This window comes from Mastacembelus armatus, chromosome 21, assembly GCF_900324485.2.
Source record: "Mastacembelus armatus chromosome 21, fMasArm1.2, whole genome shotgun sequence".
Taxonomy (NCBI): Eukaryota; Metazoa; Chordata; class Actinopteri; order Synbranchiformes; family Mastacembelidae; genus Mastacembelus; species Mastacembelus armatus.
The window spans coordinates 12,621,008-12,640,906 of NC_046653.1; the positions used below are offsets into that span (position 1 = coordinate 12,621,008).

At 38.7% G+C, this 19,899-nt stretch overlaps 1 protein-coding gene across 1 annotated transcript; it reads right to left on the reverse strand.

The window, feature by feature from the left end:
- Positions 1 to 6,334: 6,334 nt before the first annotated feature.
- On the reverse strand, positions 6,335 to 19,894 carry marchf4b (membrane associated ring-CH-type finger 4b). The gene is made up of 6 exons (XM_026295660.2): positions 19,709 to 19,894; positions 17,173 to 17,527; positions 16,093 to 16,799; positions 11,073 to 11,228; positions 10,070 to 10,262; positions 6,335 to 8,615 (listed from the first exon to the last, which is right to left on the reverse strand). Exons 3-6 carry the CDS (start codon positions 16,522 to 16,524, stop codon positions 8,194 to 8,196), a joined length of 1,203 nt encoding a protein of 400 aa, XP_026151445.1. The 5' UTR covers positions 16,525 to 16,799; positions 17,173 to 17,527; positions 19,709 to 19,894; the 3' UTR covers positions 6,335 to 8,193.
- Between the last annotated feature and the right edge of the window lie 5 nt (positions 19,895 to 19,899).

Below are 19,899 nucleotides of genomic sequence, written 5' to 3' on the forward strand. Positions count from 1 at the left end.
AAGGACATTTTCCCTTTCAGATACTTTAGATAGATTATTACCCATGACCTACCTTGTCTTGTCACACCCCAATATGATTTTATTTATTTTTATTAAGTCAAAGGCAGAGACGTCCCCATTGCAGTAAATGTGGTGATGTCACCCAGTTGTCCAGATGACTGACATTTTATCCTTCATTTAACTCTGGTATTTATAGGCAAGTATTAATATGATTACAGGTTCTGGCCATTTGATGAATGAAAAATATTTTAAGTTTATTCTCAGTGTTCTAAGCAAAAGCTGCAGTTCCTCAGATATAAAGTGGAAATCAAGCGTGAGGAAGCTGCAAGCTTGGAGATAAGAGATTAGAAGAGCTGACCCTCACATAAACCTCGTGCTGTTTGTTTAGCTCTCAAATCATGCACATTACATTTTGGGGGCTGCAACTATCAATACTGGGACATACCAGATTTTCATCATAATCCTTTTATCGTCATGTGAAGAACAGAATCTTCACTGTCTGAAAACAAACACTGACGAGCATAAAGAAAGTGTGAAAACAGGTGTTTTTTTGTTTTTGTTTTTTTTTTAGCAAGAAGGATTACTGACTGGAACTCTGTTAAATGTGGAAATGATATAGCTGATTCTCAGATTTTATTGTGAAACCATGTTTAGAAATGCTCCCAGTCATACAAAGTGCAAACAAAACAAGATGTCGGGTTCAACAGGGAGAAATGTGGGAATACTACACTTTTGGGATTGGGCATTTATAGATATGTGCCCTACTTTGAAATATCCCATACACTGCAGTGTCACACTGTGTGGCTCTCAGCAGGAATGCATTAGTGTATACATGACTGTCTGTTTATCGACGTTCAAAAGCAGCAAGCTCAGGAAGTCCCTCATCAGGGGCTCAATTAGAGAAATGCAGTGATACTGCCATCGACCTGCTCACAGAGTGTTGCTGCTGTTTATAGAGCACCCAAGTGTGTGTGTGTGTGTGTGTGTGTAGGGTGCACTTCCAGAGAGATGCTGAGTGAGCAAGTGAGCGATTAGGAGAGAAGCAGGCAGAGTCTTTCTCCTGGGCACCACTCTTTTTATACATGTGCTGCAACCAGGTTATCATTTCTAGGTGGACCACTGTGCATCAAGCGGTGTGGAACATGTATGAAAGATTAGGTTTTTTGACACTGTTAAATGTTTGTGTATGTTATGTATATAGGTATGTATTCTGATAACAATACTCCTCACCAGACCAGCTGGAAACATTCAATCCATTGTTAAATACAGCAGTTTTTTTCTGACAAAATATTTTTTGTATTTTGACTTTGTTTGACATTGTATATGTGACCTTTTTTGAGATGAAGAGTTAAGATCAGATGTTTTTTTTTTAAACTTAATACCACAAATATATATATATATATATATATATATATATATATATACAGTGGGTACGGAAAGTATTCAGACCCCTTTAAATTTTTCACTCTTTGTGTCATTGCAGCCATTTGCCAAAATCAAAAAAGTTCATTTTATTTCTCATTAATGTACACTCAGCACCCCATCTTGACAGAAAAAAACAGAAATGTAGAAATTTTTGCAAATTTATTAAAAAAGAAAAACTGAAATATCACATGGTCATAAGTATTCAGACCCTTTGCAGTGACACTCATATTTAACTCACATGCTGTCCATTTCTTCTGATCCTCCTTGAGATGGTTCTGCTCCTTCATTGGAGTCCAGCTGTGTTTAATTAAACTGATTGGACTTGATTAGGAAAGGCACACACCTGTCTATATAAGACCTTACAGCTCACAGTGCATGTCAGAGCAAATGAGAATCATGAGGTCGAAGGAACTGCCCAAGGAGCTCAGAGACAGAATTGTGGCAAGGCACAGATCTGGCCAAGGTTACAAAAGAATTTCTGCAGCACTCAAGGTTCCTAAGAGCACAGTGGCCTCCATAATCCTCAAATGGAAAAAGTTTGGGACGACCAGAACTCTTCCTAGACCTGGCCGTCCAGCCAAACTGAGCAATCGTGGGAGAAGAGCCTTGGTGAGAGAGGTAAAGAAGAACCCAAAGATCACTGTGGCTGAGCTCCAGAGATGCAGGAGGGAGATGGGAGAAAGTTCCACAAAGTCAACTATCACTGCAGCCCTCCACCAGTCGGGGCTTTATGGCAGAGTGGCCCGACGGAAGCCTCTCCTCAGTGAAAGACACATGAAAGCCTGCATAGAGTTTGCCAAAAAACACATGAAGGACTCCCAGACTATGAGAAATAAGATTCTCTGGTCTGATGAGACCAAGATTGAACTTTTTGGCGTTAATTCTAAGCGGTATGTGTGGAGAAAACCAGGCACTGCTCATCACCTGCCCAATACAGTCCCTACAGTGAAACATGGTGGTGGGAGCATCATGTTGTGGGGGTGTTTTTCAGCTGCAGGGACAGGACGACTGGTTGCAATTGAAGGAAAGATGAATGCGGCCAAGTACAGAGATATCCTGGAAGAAAACCTCTTCCAGAGTGCTCAGGACCTCAGACTGGGCCGAAGGTTCACCTTTCAACAGGACAATGACCCTAAGCACACAGCTAAAATAACAAAGGAGTGGCTTCGGAACAACTCTGTGACCGTTCTTGACTGGCCCAGCCAGAGCCCTGACCTAAACCCAATTGAGCATCTCTGGGGAGACCTGAAAATGGCTGTCCACCAACGTTCACCATCCAACCTGACAGAACTGGAGAGGATCTGCAAGGAAGAATGGCAGAGGATCCCCAAATCCAGGTGTGAAAAACTTGTTGCATCATTCCCAAGAAGACTCATGGCTGTACTAGCTCAAAAGGGTGCTTCTACTCAATACTGAGCACAGGGTCTGAAAACTTATGACCATGTGATATTTCAGTTTTTCTTTTTTAATAAATTTGCAAAAATTTCTACATTTCTGTTTTTTCTGTCAAGATGGGGTGCTGAGTGTACATTAATGAGAAATAAAATGAACTTTTTTGATTTTGGCAAATGGCTGCAATGACACAAAGAGTGAAAAATTTAAAGGGGTCTGAATACTTTCCGTACCCACTGTATATATATATATATATATATATATACACATTAGGGTACTGTCAGTCAATGTCAAACCACAATGAAAACATCTTTTACGTCTTTTACAAATACTGTAAACGTACTGATTTACTATATAAACTATGTAATATACTGTTTTCCTATATAACCCGTTAGGCTTTGGTTTGAAACAGTAGCGGTTTTTGGGGATACAGCGACATTCGTGACAGTGTCATTCTTTGGTACTACCACAAGATGACACCAAAGTAAACAATTTTCCAATCCTTCATTCTGTGTGGTGGCTTTAAGTAGAAGTATTTAATCAGTACACAATGTACTCAAGAACCTTAGTAAGAAAACACATTCATTTCTGTTTGTGTTTATAATGTTGAGTTATTAATATTACTGATATATTAATTCATAATAAAGCAACTGATTTTTTTTTAACAAAAATGTATCCAGAATAACGTTTCATAAGCTGGTCGTGTATTTTTCTATATAAAATAACTGAATCTACAAATTAAAGGCTACAGCTACCACAGTTGGCCCCGAGGTCGTGGCCTCTGTGTTTTCTGTAGAGATTTAGTAATCAGTGAGAAAACTTAATTCTTCTGTCAAAAATGTACACATGGTAGGTATTTGATAGGTTGATACCAGTAATCTTGACAATGTCAATTTTACAGAAGCTGAATACATTTTTTAAATTATTATTTTAGTTTCTAGTTACTAAAGTTCTGGTGGTGTGGGGTGCTCTGGGAAGACGTGTAGTTTGGGCCTATACAGATGTATAAAGTGTTTTTTTTTTTTTTTTTGGAAAAATTAAAGAAAAAGAAAAATACAAGTGCCTTCAAAACATATAGTCAAAGTGCTAGCCTTGGTTCTTTCCACCTATAGTGATTTAATGTAGCTACTCTATGTCATCATAGTTTTACAGCGGTGCTCTATTAAATCCATTACAGTTAGCAGTCCACTGTTTACAGAGTAAGGTCTCATCATTGCAACTGTCATGTGAAAATACCTTTGAGAAATTCATGAAACGTGTTCACTTAATGCAGCTGGATAGAACCATTTACAAAGCTGTCTGGTTTCAGATTTCTAAATCTCTACTCACATTTCACATTTTGCCTCTTTGGTGTCAGACTAGACATGTGATAGTGTAGCCATTATTTAGCAAGTTCTCATGAGCAGAACGCGAATAAGGCGCCAGCTGCAAAAACATCCAACTGCTCATTATCCAAAAATTGTCGTTTCTGACAAGCGCAGAGTGCCTCATCTTTTTAATTGGTTCCACTCTTGTAAAAGTCTATTTGAAAATAATGAAAGATCGCAGATAAAGTAATGATCCCAGTCATTTTTACAGAGTCCCTTTATGGAGGCACGGTGGTGCCCTGGTGGTTAGTTCTGTCATGTCACAGCAAGAATGTCCTTGGTGTGAATCTCAGCTCTAGATTTCCTGAGTTTCCTCCCACAGTCTAAAAACATTTGAAGTGGAACCTCTAAACTGCCCATGTGTCAGCTTATATATGTTGATATACCCATTGAATACAACCTCACTGCAGCCTGTGACCCTGAACAGGAGTACGTGGGTATAGAAGTAGGACAGATGTGTGTCTCTGCATTCAGAAAGAAGATGACTGTGGCCATAGGTGTCTAGGCCGTCTTTGCTTGCTGCAATTTCTCTTAGTATAGCTGCTGACCCTCGATGCTTTAAGTTTCGCTCATTTTTTCATAATTTCATGTCACCTAAAGAAAAAGAGCAGCTCTTGAAAATGCTCCTTTTCATTTTCAGAGGTAGCAGAAGTTGCAGGGAGTGAATGTGGTCCTTTCTGCCAGTGTGATTCAGACTTAAGACGACCTGCTTCAATAGCACATTAGCTGTATGCAGTTTACTGAGTTTCAAAGGTTGAGTGTTCTCTGTAGTCTGCAAAAAAATCTGTTTGGGTCAATTTTCTGCAGATGAAAGCAACGTGTACAGTGGTTTTATTACACCATACACCAACCAGGAGAAATACAAACCTTCTGCAATTACTGATTCATTTGAATTTTACAAGTCAGCGCTTAGTATATTGCCTCAATTATTTGATTTAGGTAGAATGTCAGAAACATTAAATGCTTTAAAATTCGATAGAAAATCTGATTGATGGGTTTCATGAAAGATTCCTACAACAAATAATTCCAAAATCCAATTGTACTTAGGTTTCCATGGTGATACATTTGATGAGACAATATTATTTCTTACTGTTGAGGTTATCCAGTAACAAAATTTGATAAATGAATGGAAATGGTACTAATAGCCTGCAGGGGCTGGTGGATTGCTTTAAAAAAAATGATATTTAGAACAGAAAACTTTACGGGCAAAATACAGCCACATACTGTTAGACCTCACACTCACTACCACAGCAACATACACATATACAGGCACTGAGTTTGAGCACACAGCATGAAATAGTTATGACCTCAACATGTGCAAGAGTACATTTAATATTTATATTGGCAAATAGATGTGACCCATATTAATGCTGAAGGAGGCACATACATTTGTCTATCACTACTTTGCATTTGGTTGATTATTTCCTGGTATTTATCAAAGCTAAGTGTATGCGCCTGTGAATTCAAAGAGACAAGGTGTGAAGAGAACTGAGGCAAGCAGATTCATGGTGAACTCTCTGCAACCTTCCAGATCCTTGCAAGTTGGTTCTATACAGCAGCTCCCCCCATTGATATCAGCACTTCATGGCTTAAATAATTCAGCAGAAAACCACTCGATTCTCTGCAGATACTGTACTCCTGGTATTTGATTATGATTAGGAATAGCAGGATTGCAAAAGAGCAGCTCCACCAAGTGATGAGGAGCTAGAACAAAATACTAAAGGCTAAAGAGAAGGCAGGTGATGCACTGCACAGTTGTGCTTTTTGACATTTGTATCACTACATGTGGATTTATTTATCCTTCAGTACAGCAATTTAATTTATTTAGTAGCCTTATATTAATAAACCTGGTCACAGTGTTGTACTGCTGCAAATACCTACAGGAATAAAAAAAAAAAAAAAGACACTTTACTCAAGCATCACATACACCAAAAAAAAAAGATTCATGTATTTTTAAGCAAATTATGTGTTTCAATGTAAAGCATTTTGTTAAAAGGGAAAAGCTTCTGAAAAAACAACAAAGGTCTCACACTTCGGTTGACTTTGGCTTTTTGCTTGTAATAGATAATATTAGCATTGAAACGTTTTAGGAAACTGCATCCAAAAGAAAAACTGTAGAACAATAAACACTTGTCAGTCTGTTCAAATTGTGAAAAAAAGAACATAAATAAACACCAACCCACCCCCAACTCTATCTTCATCCATATGAGTATTTTTTCTTTTTCTTCCCTCCCACAACATGCTTTAGAAATCTGGTGTCTCTTGGGATAAAACTGATCTTTCATGGACATGGAACAAGAGCCGTGAAGAAATATCAAAGTGCATATCTGAATTTGAGAGCCAAGAGATGGGGGAATTCACTGGCTTTGTGAGCCAAATGTGAACATGAATATGTGCCTAATGGACTGCAAGTGACACCCCAATGCTTTAGAGGAGAGACATGTTTTCATGCGTGGAGATACCGACAGAACCAATTATGCAAACTAGCTGATGACTGTCCTTATTACAGTCTGTCTCTATTGTTCAGATGCATTGTTAGAAATACTATGAGGCCTCATTTAGAGAAATGGTGTTCCAAAAAGAGCAAATGCATTCTCATAATTGCTTAAAACTCTTCATACAATCAACAAAATAACAAAATGGTGTTTGAAAAGAAAAGTAGAGTACATAGAAAAACACCTTTTTTTCAAAACAGTGCATCAAACCTGCATTCATTTTATGGTGGTAAAAAGAAAAAAGCTGAAATGGGATTTACAAAATATTTTAGGCAGCCTTTTACTGCTCCATATTTTGCCTTCCATTTACATCAGGACATATTTTAATGCACAACCTTGGCATCTCTCAGTGCGGTGTTAGCATCACAGAAAACATCTACGACTTCAGTGTGAGACCCAGTCACAAAATTTATGGAATTTATAGAAACATTTCCTCATTTTCATCAATGCCAGCTGTTGTGGAAGGTATTTGATGTTGTCGCGATTAGAGTATCGCCTAAACTGATGTCCTACGTGTGATGATGTCTCACACCATTGAATGTGACAAACGTTAACAACTGCTGGCCTGTTATAAATTTTCCCACATTATGTATAACAGCTGCATTTTCTACCATCACTGCTTATAGTTTTCAACAACCTGTCCGACCTGGTGTGTCCCTTTACATGTGACTTTAAAAAGATCGTGAATTTTGTGCCTTTGCATATTTTCACACAAAAACGGGTTCTTTTTAATTAGGTATCTATGATTTCACTTTGGGTGAAAAGTAAAAATAACTGTCTGGGAAGAACCAGAAATACTTAAAAAAAATTGGCTGGATGCATTTTGGCATTGGCAGACTTAACACAACAACACACCTAAGCAATGTGTCTGAGCAATGGAGAAAAACATGTACTACACTTGCTTAAATATCTACCACTTCTTTGCATGACAAACATTTTCTACTGTAAAATCAAATGTAGAGGATTGGCTGCTTTAGTTTGGACTCCCTGGGTTCCTTTCCTTAGAAGCAAATGTGCAGGTAAAAATCTTTGTCATTTATGAAAAAGACTGAAGAGCAGCTACAGCACCTTCAAAGATCCACTCACTAACGTGGTTAAAATCTTTAAAACATTTGTAAATTGAGCTTTGAGTTTATATTCTATTCCCAAAATGAAGACCAAAATCTTTGTCATTTATGAAAAAGACAAGAGCAGCTACAGCACCTTCAAAGATCCACTCAATAATGATGTGGTTAAAATATTTAAATCATTTATAAATTGACCTCTGATCTTATATTCTCTTTCTAAAATGAAGACCATCCTTGATATTAGAAATTATAGTTAAAAAACCTTTTCCCAGCCAATTCTGCAAATCAAACAAATTTTGACTTTTATTTAATCCATGTAAGGACATCAGACGTATTTTGAGACCAACAGGAACACGGTATTAATCCAGTGCAGTTAAGTCTTTTTTCAACTGTCAGCTGGTTCATTAATCTTTCACCTCTATGTAAGATAAGGCCTCAACTGACTCCTCAGACTGTAGTGACTCTCATGACCAACTCTCTTGTGCTATTAGTGGGTTGGCTGCGGGCCTCAGGCTGCCTCAGGTGGCTGAGGATGTGGAGGATGTTGTAGGGACAGTGTTGGTCTGGCACTGTGCTGCTGCTGTTGGGGTCCACATGTGTTCCCAGTCCTCCTGCGGCCATCACCACAGTTGTAGAAGTAGAGCCAGCAGCTGTAGAGGCTACCACCATCAGCGAGGAGGTGGAGGTGGACACTCCTACCCCAGTCTGATAGCCCGGACTGGGCTGAGACAGAGTCCTGTCCAGAGTGGCATCCTTCAGGTCATCACTGTCCAGAGACTTATCATAGTTCAGGACCTTCCATTGCTGGTTCACGGCCTGCCAGCGGTGGAAGATACGAAACACAGAAGGTCCCTCGTGGACAATTAGTGCTGTGGATATCAGAGAATCAATTAGACAATGTCACTGCTGGCCAGCAGTCTTAATAACACTATAAAGTGATGTATAGCTCTGCAGTGGTAGATTCACTGAGAGGGAGCAGCAGAACAAAACAAATCATCTTTAAGGTATTGCACCACAACACTGTGATAAGATCTTTCTAAGAAAAATTCTAAATATATTGTAACTTAGGACACAGCAATACTCATCATTTTCAGATTTAGGTTAGCTTATATGATCTATTCTGTGCTGAGGTTGTTTTGTTTTTTTATTGATTCATATTCCCTGAACTCAGTCTCTGGAAAATTTAAATCACTGTGTAATAAGAGATGGTCGGCCCTAAAGATTTTACTGCATTTTTTCATCTTAATATCTTCTAGAAGGAAATACAATATGTTTGGTTTCTCGTGTATTATGTAATAGGTAACACTTTATTTTGACCCCCATTTTACACAGTATATTAACACTTAAGACATGGTTTATAACACATTATAAGGTAGTTGTAAATAAAGAAGTGTTTATTAATATAGTTTTAAACTTCACCTTCTTTTATGATACGTCCATTAGTGGATACAAACACACACACACACACAAAGACTTTGTGGATGAGAGCAAGTCAGGTCCTCCCTCTTTAAATTCTGCCAGGTGACAAGTTAATCTCTGTAAAGTGCACAGTTAATGACTCCACAGTCAATCCTTGCCACCAAACCGGAGACAATCAATTGCCTCTTCCTCTTATCCTGCTGTCTGCTGCAGACGCAGTTAGAGTTTTCTCAAAGCGAGATGCCATCACAGAGTCATTCAAAACACGAGAGCCCCCAGGCTCCAGAAAATGGCATGCAGCAGATGCTACGATTTCAATTTGGACACCCACAACAAATTCAAAGATGGAGATGAAACTGCTGTAACACACCTTTACCTCCTTCTGTTACATCAGTGCATGATGTTCTTCACAGTGTGAAGAACACACTATGCATTTTAATATATGTAGTGAAAAACAATTCAGCTGCTTAGTTTTGAACATTCAGCATTCATGTTTAATTTATTAAAGTAGGCCTTGACATAAGCATTTTATCAACATTAATATATGCCAAACAACCATGCATTCAATATATATCATGACCCGAAATGTAAATGTTCATAGACACAAAATTGATTTGGAAGCTGCTGACAATGTGGAATAGATTAATTGCATTGATATCCAATAGTGTTAACTGCTCGTGGCACTCCCAATCATTCATGCACAGCCGATGGGTATAATTATTGACTCTGCTGAAAACCTATGACATTATATTTTGATTTGCCTTTTAAATGAATAATGTACCTAAAATAATAGGACCAGACCAGACACAATATTACTCTAAATTGCAAAAAGTAATTCTAAAAGAAGTAGAATAGACTTTACATCAAATAAAGTAATAAGTTGGTATTAAATGTAGCACCTCACCGATGCAGACGACATCCATGAAACCATACATGCCATAGCAGATCTGGAAAAGTAGATCTTGCCGCTGCCAACGGGCTGACGGGCTGAAAGACGACCACACCAGCCAGGAGATACTGGCCATCAGGAACAGGGAGCCCAAGATGGCTGCTGCTATTTGCACTTTCTCTATCACTGTTAGTGAGATAGCCTGCCACTGCAAGAAGAGACAGATCACAGTACAGCTTTTCTCTTTGTATATGATTCTTATTTTTACTGGCAATGCTACTATAAAATACTATACTATTGCTATTCACAAAGATATGTGCCAGTAAAATAAATACACTGTTATTGAACACAATTACAGATTAAACAAATGTATTAAAAATGGATATTATAAGTTAATCAGGCTGATGGTCTGATTTATTCCAACAAAACAAAAGAACTAAACATTGGGGAATGCCTCAGCTAACTAATGACACACCATATAAAACGCAAAGCCTAAAGCTGAAAAATTTCAACATTCATTCACAAATGACATTATTATCAAAGTCTAAAACTGAGAAAATGTTGCTTTTGAAATCTTTCTGTTCTAGAGATCAGAGGGAAAAAGTCCTGTTTAAATCAAAAATGTTCATTTCAAGCTGAATTCTTCAGTTCATGAACAGAGTAGAACTATAGCTGCAGCAAAGAAAGTGCGATTCCTGAAAATAGTGCTGTTTTTTTTTTTTTTTATATCCATACGATATTATGTAAATCAAAAATGCTTCCAATTCAGTTCCAAAAGAGAAAGACCAAGGGGCTATGTGCCCATACACCCCAACAACTGTCCTACTGAGGTGGCAAAACAGACACATTGGCGCTCAGTGATTTGAGTTTTTGATCTGTTTGTTAACTTGCCAAAGCCTACTAACTCCAAAAAGCTTACCTGAACTTGATTATAATCCTTGACTTTCAAATATCACCACATCATCCAGCTCTTTTCGTTTAGAATTTGTATATTGTTTTTTTTACACCTACAACTTACCTGCAGTGGGTTCTTGGTGCTAATGGCAATGACCTGATATTTGTAATAGCAGAGTTCACAGGCCCAGGAACCTCTCTCACTGATCCATTTGATGAGACAGGGCTGGTGTGTGCAACGTACTGACCCACTGCACCGACACGGGCTCAGGAGTTCCCCCTGTGGGAAAGACGCAGTCAGTCAGTGAACAGGAGTGGTGCATCAAAACAGAACAACAGTTTTAAATGTACAAATATGTCCCTTATGTCAGATTTTTACTTTCCGTCGACAGCTTTTTCACATAATCTGCTGGAGAAACAGGATTGTACCTTGCAACTTGAGCTAAGCTCAGCTGTAAAAAAAAAAAAAAAAAAAAAAAGTCATACAGTAATGCAACCTGGGTTATATTTTCTGCAGAAGCACACAAAAAGATTACAAAAAATAAGAAAATTGATAAATTGTTCTGCTTCATAATTCTGGCCTGACACCAAAGAGCTGGATGCTGTAAATATTGATTTAACATAAATATACTACAGGTCACACAATAAAAACATTTATATTTCTTTGCAATTTTTTTGCTGGCTTATTGATTTTCTCTGTGCATGCACGCATGCTCGCTTTGCTGTGCATACAAAGCACTAACAAACCCACTACTGCACACAGTCATATTAGCACTTACACTTTGTTTATTATCACTACTGGAAAAGTGGAAGCATAAACACTGAAGTTTCTGTTTAATGGCAAACCCCTCACATAAAGTGATGCAAAACACTGCATTGGAAGTAGACTGCCACTGCAGCTCTTAAACTGAATGATCAGAAACACTTGCTCCTTTACTTCTCCTCTTCCTTTCTTTCTATTCTCCGTTATCTTCCCTTTATGATCTTAAAGATAATAATATAAAATCCAGAATTAAAAAACAAAAAAAACAAAAAGCAAAACAGATTCTATAGACAACTCTCAAACCCATCAGCTAAAGTAAAAATATAAAGTTTACTAAATTTGTCATCTTAAGGATTTCACTTAACGGCAATATGTGCACAGCCATATTCTTAACCTGTCATTATGCTTAAGCTGTATGTAGTCTGAAGAACAAATTAGGGATTTGTAATCTTTCACCGTGAGCCCCAAACTCATTAAAATGCATTACTGGTATTGTCATACTGGACATAGATGACCCAAAAGATGTAGGCCGACAACCCTTTTTAGGTCCTGACCTGCAATTTAAGAAACTTGGATGTATGAAATTCAAAGCAGCACCCTCCTGTATAGATGATTTGAGCTTAATGGAATTAAACAAAAAAACAAATTGAAAAAAAAAGAAAAAAAAAGAAGCTGAGTGAAGAAATATCTTAGCCAAGCTGCAAAAAAGGTCTATATCTTTCTAAACTGAGAGATTAAATTTCTAAGCCATAGTATTGTTAATTTAGAAACAAAAAACACAAAACTCTGAGTTTCCAAATTATTTGTCTATGCATCATTGTGCTGACATCTCTGACAGACGGAGCAGCACCCTGGTCAAGGAGGGAAAAACACAGAGATAGAGGAGAAAAGGCCGATCTACAGATGGCCAGGGTGGGAGTGTATTGGCAGGAGCGCCAGAACACTTCTACCGTGTCCAGTGGGACTCAGACTGCTCACTGTGACTGGCCCGATTGCAGCCAAGAGCTGAAACCTAGATCACTCCAGTACAACTGAGGCTGGAGAGAGAGCAAGAGAGACTGATAACAAATGTGGCATTAGAGCCCACACATACAGAAAGTGATGCTAAATGTCCCTTTGTTGATCAAACAGCAATGAAATGAATGAAATAAAAAAAACAAAAAAAACACTGCATACAAAAAGGTATTACAAAGACTAAATCTGACAGAGGTGCCTGTATTCTTCCATTTTTTTCTGTAGCCTTATCCTAAAAACAGCTTGGTGCACTTAATTGTCTTATAAGATCAGATCCACTCCCGATGTAACCAATGAAACCAAATTAGAGGGGGGTATTCACATTACTTGAAGATATGGAATAAGTGCATGTAAACGCCATTAACTTGAAGGAATGGAAATTGTATAATAAACTACCCCCCACAGAAACTGAATGAATGTTATTTTTATAATGACATTCATGCCACTATTGTTGACTATATTGCTGACTAGAAAGCAAATTGAGAGCCACTGTACTGGAGTCAAATTTCTTGTGTGCTTAACATACTTGGCCAATAAAACTGATTCTGATTCTGAATTGAGAACCTGCAATACTGCAGTCATCTGAAAAACAGCTTCATCCAAGCATTTGAATTATATTCAACAGGTTAGAGGAAAGAAACTCCAATCACTATGAAATTAATTTGAAGGTGATATCATTTCAAATTTGTTTACTTATAACTGTTAATAAAACACATCCAGGAGGACATTCCCAAAGAGGAACCAGGGTTTATAATATAGGTCCATGAATTAGCAGCTTGTCTCTATAGATTTCAGCAAAACATGTCATGTGCTTATCTAACTTGTTTATATACCAATCCCAACAAGTGGCAGAGGAGACATCCAGCATAGGAAAACATACTGCCTTTATAGAAAGAATAATGCTAGCGTGATCCCTGACGGCTTCTGATTGTCCTACAGACAAACATGCTGTGGATTATCTGCGATAAGACTTTGGAAGGAAAGTCAATATTTCTTTTTCTTTCAGCAGAGACTCCTGTATTCTCAGCTGAAGAGAGGACCGGACAGCAGAGATGTAGCCCCAAAGGCCACTTCAGTCTAATAGTGCATGACACTTCAGGAAAGGATCCCTCACATGCAGAAATCTTTCATGGCTTTTCTTTTTCTATTGCTTATATTTATGTGCACTACATAGCTTTTTGCTGACCTTTAGTTAAATAGAACCAATTTGAAATATGTCTCAAGTTAGCTGTATATAAAAACAGATGAATAGCCTTGGGTACTGGATATTAATATATACTGTACAATCTGTATGTCTAGAGATCTGAATGAACTCTAACAGAAGTAGTCTGGCTTGAAGGATTGTTTAAGATTTTTTAAATCCTCTTATGCCATATACACATTAAAAGACTTCTTGACTGCTGTAGTCACTGATCTTGGCCATGGAAAGATCCCTTTCTGTGATTTCAATATATGAAACGGAGAGCAAAACACACAGATACTGATTTGCTTCATATTACCTAAGCAAACAAGGAATGACTGCAGCAACCAATCACTTTTGAAGGATACATTTGAGCATGAGTATTATATTAAGACAGATTTGGAAAGGAATTCGTGAGCCTATCCTTTAAAACAGCAGGACTTTGGGTATAAATCACAAAGGGCACCTCAAATAAAATGGAACCAAAACCACTGACATGAATTCAACTGGACAAACTTATTACATTGCCCGGTGCCATATTAAATCAGAATACAGCCATTTTTCAAATTGTTGCTTGTGTCAGACAATCAAGGCCCTTTTTTTAGTGGGATACTTCAGGAAAGCGATATTTCTCACTCCTTCTTTACTCTGTCTTCGGTGCCTCAGCCTTGGGGATGGAAGTGTTTTGGAGGTGGATTGTCACATCAGATACTAGCTGCCTTGGTCTATGTGACATCCCAGAGGCTACGGGAGAATAGAAGAAAACTAATGTCCCTACTGCCTGTATCACACAGACAGTCCACTCATCTCTCTTTTCAAATAAGCCTCATTCTCCTTGTACCCACTTGCACAGCAGACCCATATCTGGACCTCATCCAAACCAACAGCCGAGATGAGAAGAAGGCTGGTGATGGATAAGAACTTGCATAATAATGGGACGGCATGAAATCAAGAGCTATTGACTAGTTGCAATATCTCCAGGAAGCACTGATGGGATGAGGTGAAAAAGACCATGGGAAAAACTGCAAAGTTTGAAGGGGGTAATTTGTATGCACTGCAGAGTATGTTGACTATCTGTGGAGTTCTTGAAAAAACAAGGATGAGGCCTTGTCTTCCAATCTCATAACTAGACGCCATGTCAGTAATAATTATAAAGTCTAAGCTCAGAGGTGGAATGATGCACAAAATTGCTGTTAGAGTAATTAGTTGATAATACATACAGAGATTATGGGCCATAGACAGTGCAATGACCATAAAATGATACAGTAAATCTGCTGCTTGGGTAAAGGAAAAGCAACAGTAGGTGGTGTCGGATATAAAGTTATGTTCTACACCTCAGTTATCTTGCGTCACATTTTTATAACCTCTCTACCTCTGTTACAATTGGTGATGTGTGACATATTTGTCAATGTGGTCTCAAAGGTTCTGTCAAACAGTGTAACTAATGTGTCTGCAAATTGCTAAGTGCCTGCTTCTGTTATAATTTAATAATGTTTATTGCAGCACACCTTAGCCATCTTTTTTTCACTTTTTTCCTCTCCTGACTGATTTACTGTGACATTATTGTCAATATGGCCCCTTAGGCAAAGGCACAGTGTGATTAACTTAAGAACTCTTCCATTCGATCGTGTGCACATTATTGTCATTATTATTGTTACCTTTACTGTTTCTAGGTGGTGCATGTGAGCAGCAGAGTGAAAGGTTATTTGTTGTTTTTTTCCATATAAATTTACAGTGTTTGGTTATAATGAGATGTTACTGTGTATTGTACCTTTGTCAGCCTTGGGGACAAAATCTTTCATTACCCTCTTTTTAGCTAGGGCTGCCTTTTCAAGTCATGCAAAGGGAAGCGTGCAGAATGCAGTGTGATCCCTGTTCAGGGGGCTTTCCAGCTTTATGGCTGCCTTAAGCAGACACTGTGAGTGGGTTTTCTCAGTGGACAGGAAGCTTGGCCACTAAATCTTCAGGTAAAAGAAAGCCTGCATGTTAACATAAGCTCCACCAGGAAGGGGTGATTCCTGTATGCAAATATGAACCATCACCTGGTTCTTTGTTAAATGGGCAAACACATTTCACAAACTATTTATTCTTAAGTGAAACTATATGCACCTACATAGAATATTGGATTTAATGCATAGGTTTATTTAACCAACATTCATGTTAACATTTTTTTTTATCTCGACTTACATGTTCTGGTCCCTGGAAACAGATCCTGCACACAGGCGTCCTGAAGCCACTTTCCGTATAGCTGGTTAGGGAAAACCTCTCCTCTAGTTTGCCCTTTGAGCATTCATCAGAGGAACTGCTGCAGCCGCGCAGGGCCGCCGAGAGCTCTGCAGCATCAACCCAGCCCGTCACCGGTCGCTCTCCGCCCGGTGGCCCGATGGCTCCTGCCGCAGGCGGGGCAGTCCGGTCCCCAGCGTGCTGGTGGCTCCGCATCAACGTGTTATTGTTGTCGGGGACGGTAACGCTTGTCTCATGGCTTTCCGTAATTTGGCCGCTCATGGGGGTCAGCGGAGGCAGCGGTGTTGGAGGTGCCGGTGGCCCGAGCAGGAGCACCCTCAGGTCACCGAGCAGGACGCAGCAGCGGCTCTTCAGCATGCCCTGGCTGCGCAGCATCAGACTGTCTCCGGCCAGAAACTCACAGCACCATGCAAAGGTGCTGGAAGAAAACAGCACGTACTGTATGTGTCCCCGTCATGAGCAAACACTTCTTCATATGTAGTAGGATGGGAAAGTAGATGCAGGGCGCGTTTAAATTACCCTTTTAGTTCCCGTATATTCTAACTGAATGTCTTTTATTGTGTTCCCAGGAGGATGTAAATCCAAAACGCAAATAAATCCCATCGATGCAAACAAGTGTCTGAAGCCATTAACTTCAAAGAATAGGAAAGCTAAGAAAGGAAAGTCAAATGTTAGATTGATAGGAATGTGTATTCAAGTAATAAGGGCTATGGCCCGTTCACTCAGTGTCCACTGTCATCTCATGGCCCTAATAGTCTGGCTGCTCTGTACGACATAAACTATCTAGACAGGCTTCTCCCTCCAGATTCACGAGTGTAGAAACCAAGAATCCAATCTGCCTGCGCTACAATGGACTGAAATACTACAAAACATCGCTCAATCTTAAAATTCAAATATCCTAATAACAACGAATGTCACATTTTAAATCAACAAAGCTCAGATTACTGTCGCGTCTAGTAAGGCTTTCAAAGCAAATCTGGTCAATCGATGGCGTACCATATTAGGAAGCGAAATCTGTCTTACCTGGGCAGCTACACCGATTTCTATACGACTCACAGTTTCAGGATTTTTTTTTCCTACTGATCCAACCAGACTGCGGGTCGCTGGCAAGTCTGTGTGAAGCTTACATCCCCAATTATCGAATTCGCGTGTCCGAGGAACAAGCCGATCCGTTTACATCCCTCAGTTACAATCCAACACGACTGCCGGACAGTCCTGCTCCGGGTGAAAACATCCGTAGCCCCGGATTCTCCCGTGATCATTGGCTGCTGAACTGGTGCTGCAGCTTCAGCACCATGATTCCTGGGACAGCTCCCAGACGCCACACGTCACCACCGCACAGTGATGCAAGCCGCCAACTCATTACTACAACTGTGGGCTGAGACCAATACACAGGAAAATGGTTAATTACTTATTTTAGGTCATTATAGAAGGAGACATTAAATTAAGGATGACACTATTTCTCCCCTTTTTCCTAAAAAATGAGATGTTTATTTCCATTCATCATACAAACTGACCCCGGAAAATTCGCGTATAATAGTTAGTGATCAATAATTAAACAATTCAATTACCAAACAATCCCAGGCAAACACAAATTATTCAGAACAGAACAGCTTAATAGTGGCGTTTTGCTCAACACAAATATCAATTAGGTCGAAACTGACTGAAACCTTAAACATGATCAAGTCTGAAAGAGTAAAAATTAGTTAAAACATTTAAATTATCACATTTTTAACAGCATAAAAATGTGATAATTAAACCACTGTTTAGAAGAAGAACTGAGATTCTTAGATTAAAGCAGCAGGGCTGAAACTATAGTTATTTTTAATACTGATTCATCTATTGAACAATTTCCATAAAATAATCATATCATCTGAAAACGATAAATAATACAATAATAATCACAATATATCAGTAGGCTTATTCAAATTACTTGGTTTGATATTGAGTATAATAACATAAATGATTTTGAAAACCAGAGGACACATTTGACCCTTTCCGAGTGCTATATCATTATATAGGCTATATAATTTCATTGCATTATTATTCTCTTTAAGCATTACCATGTAGGCAGTGTTAGTATTGTAAAGGCAACATTTGGCAGTTTAATCTATAACAATGCATCATAATATATAAGTTGATATGGTTCTTTTGAAGCTGAAAAATAAGCACTAGGTACAGACATTGACTGAACATATATTTCATTTTCACTGCTGATGAATGATACTGGCTTTGGACAAGAAGAAGAAAGCAGCTGAAGCTGGACAGGAAAGACAGACACAGGGGAGAACAATTAAATGGCTTGTCAAGGCAGCTGTGGTGACTGAATAACTGAAATGAACAACACCTGTGGCTGGATTGTCTCAGCCAGCAGAAATATGTTTCTTTTTTGGCAAAATTTATATAAGACTCTGGTCAGGCTAGTGGCCATGGGGAGCACTTAATGGATTACCAACAGAGAACTGACACACTAAACATGGCGCTCTTACTCCTGCTGCTTTTCTATTCTGGCAGGTAATTGTTAGTGATTGCGCTTACACTGCATCTCAGGTGTAAAGTTGTGCCAAATTAAACAGCTAAATCAATCAAGACAGCAGATCACTTTAGGTTTGGCATACAGAAAAAAAGAACATTAGACACAAACCTGAATTACAGGCTAACGGCAATGGTGGAAAGATACCAGATGCTTCACTTAGGTAAAATTAACAATGCCACAGTGTAATATACTCCATTATAGGTAGCAACATTAGCTATGTACTTACAATATCAAAGTGAAAATACTTGTTGAGCTGAAATACAGCTAACTACACTAATATCATATGCATACTTCATTATTATGATACGGATCAGTATTATCTGTACGTATAGCGTTTTACTGGTCGATATGGAGCTAACTAATTTCAGGTATAGGGTGGGAAACCCTGCTCCTCAAAGGCCAATGTCCTGCTTTTTGTCGCTGCCCTAAGTTACCCATTTGTGATTACCTGGATCAGGTGTGTTAGTCAATCAGAAGCTGGAAGATACCAATTTACTTTGCATTCCCCCATTCCACCCTCATCTGAGATGGTATCGTCCAGTTTCTCATTTACAAATACACCTGATCCAGGTAATCAGCAGTGGGTAGGGTAGAGATAGATGGAAAACAAGCAGGATAGGAGCCTTCGAGGAACAGGGTTGCCCACCCCTGTTATATAAAGGTAGGTGGGTAACTGATTTAATAAAAACAAACTAAAATGCCCCATGTTCGTTAATCCTTGAGTTGGCGTTAATTAGTATGAAAACCTTGCAAAGCTGCATAGTACAAGCTAACTACACTCTAACTAGTTAGCTGTCGGATAGTATAAAATGTGACGCTGGCAGAGTGAAAAGCAGCGTTAACAATATTTCCCTGTAAAAGGTAGAATTAGCGTTAGTTCGGCGGGTAAAATCTTACAAAACAAAAATACTGGAGGAAAGTACAATTAGCTACATTAGCTACCTCACGATTCCATTTACCGATGTAATGCAGCTAGAGCATTAAAAATACGGTTGAACCCAGCTAACTAAATGGTTATCTTACCTTGTTTTTAGTGAAACCGTTTATTATTTTCAAGTTAATATATCAAAGTTATTTACCAAATAACTTTAAAAACAAAAAGTAGTATTAAAGCTTTACACTGAGTCGCGGTTATCTTTAACGGTTATTTTTCATCACCAAGATACCACGACCTCCACGTGCCTTCTTGTTTTGCTACGTCACTTCCTGCGCGG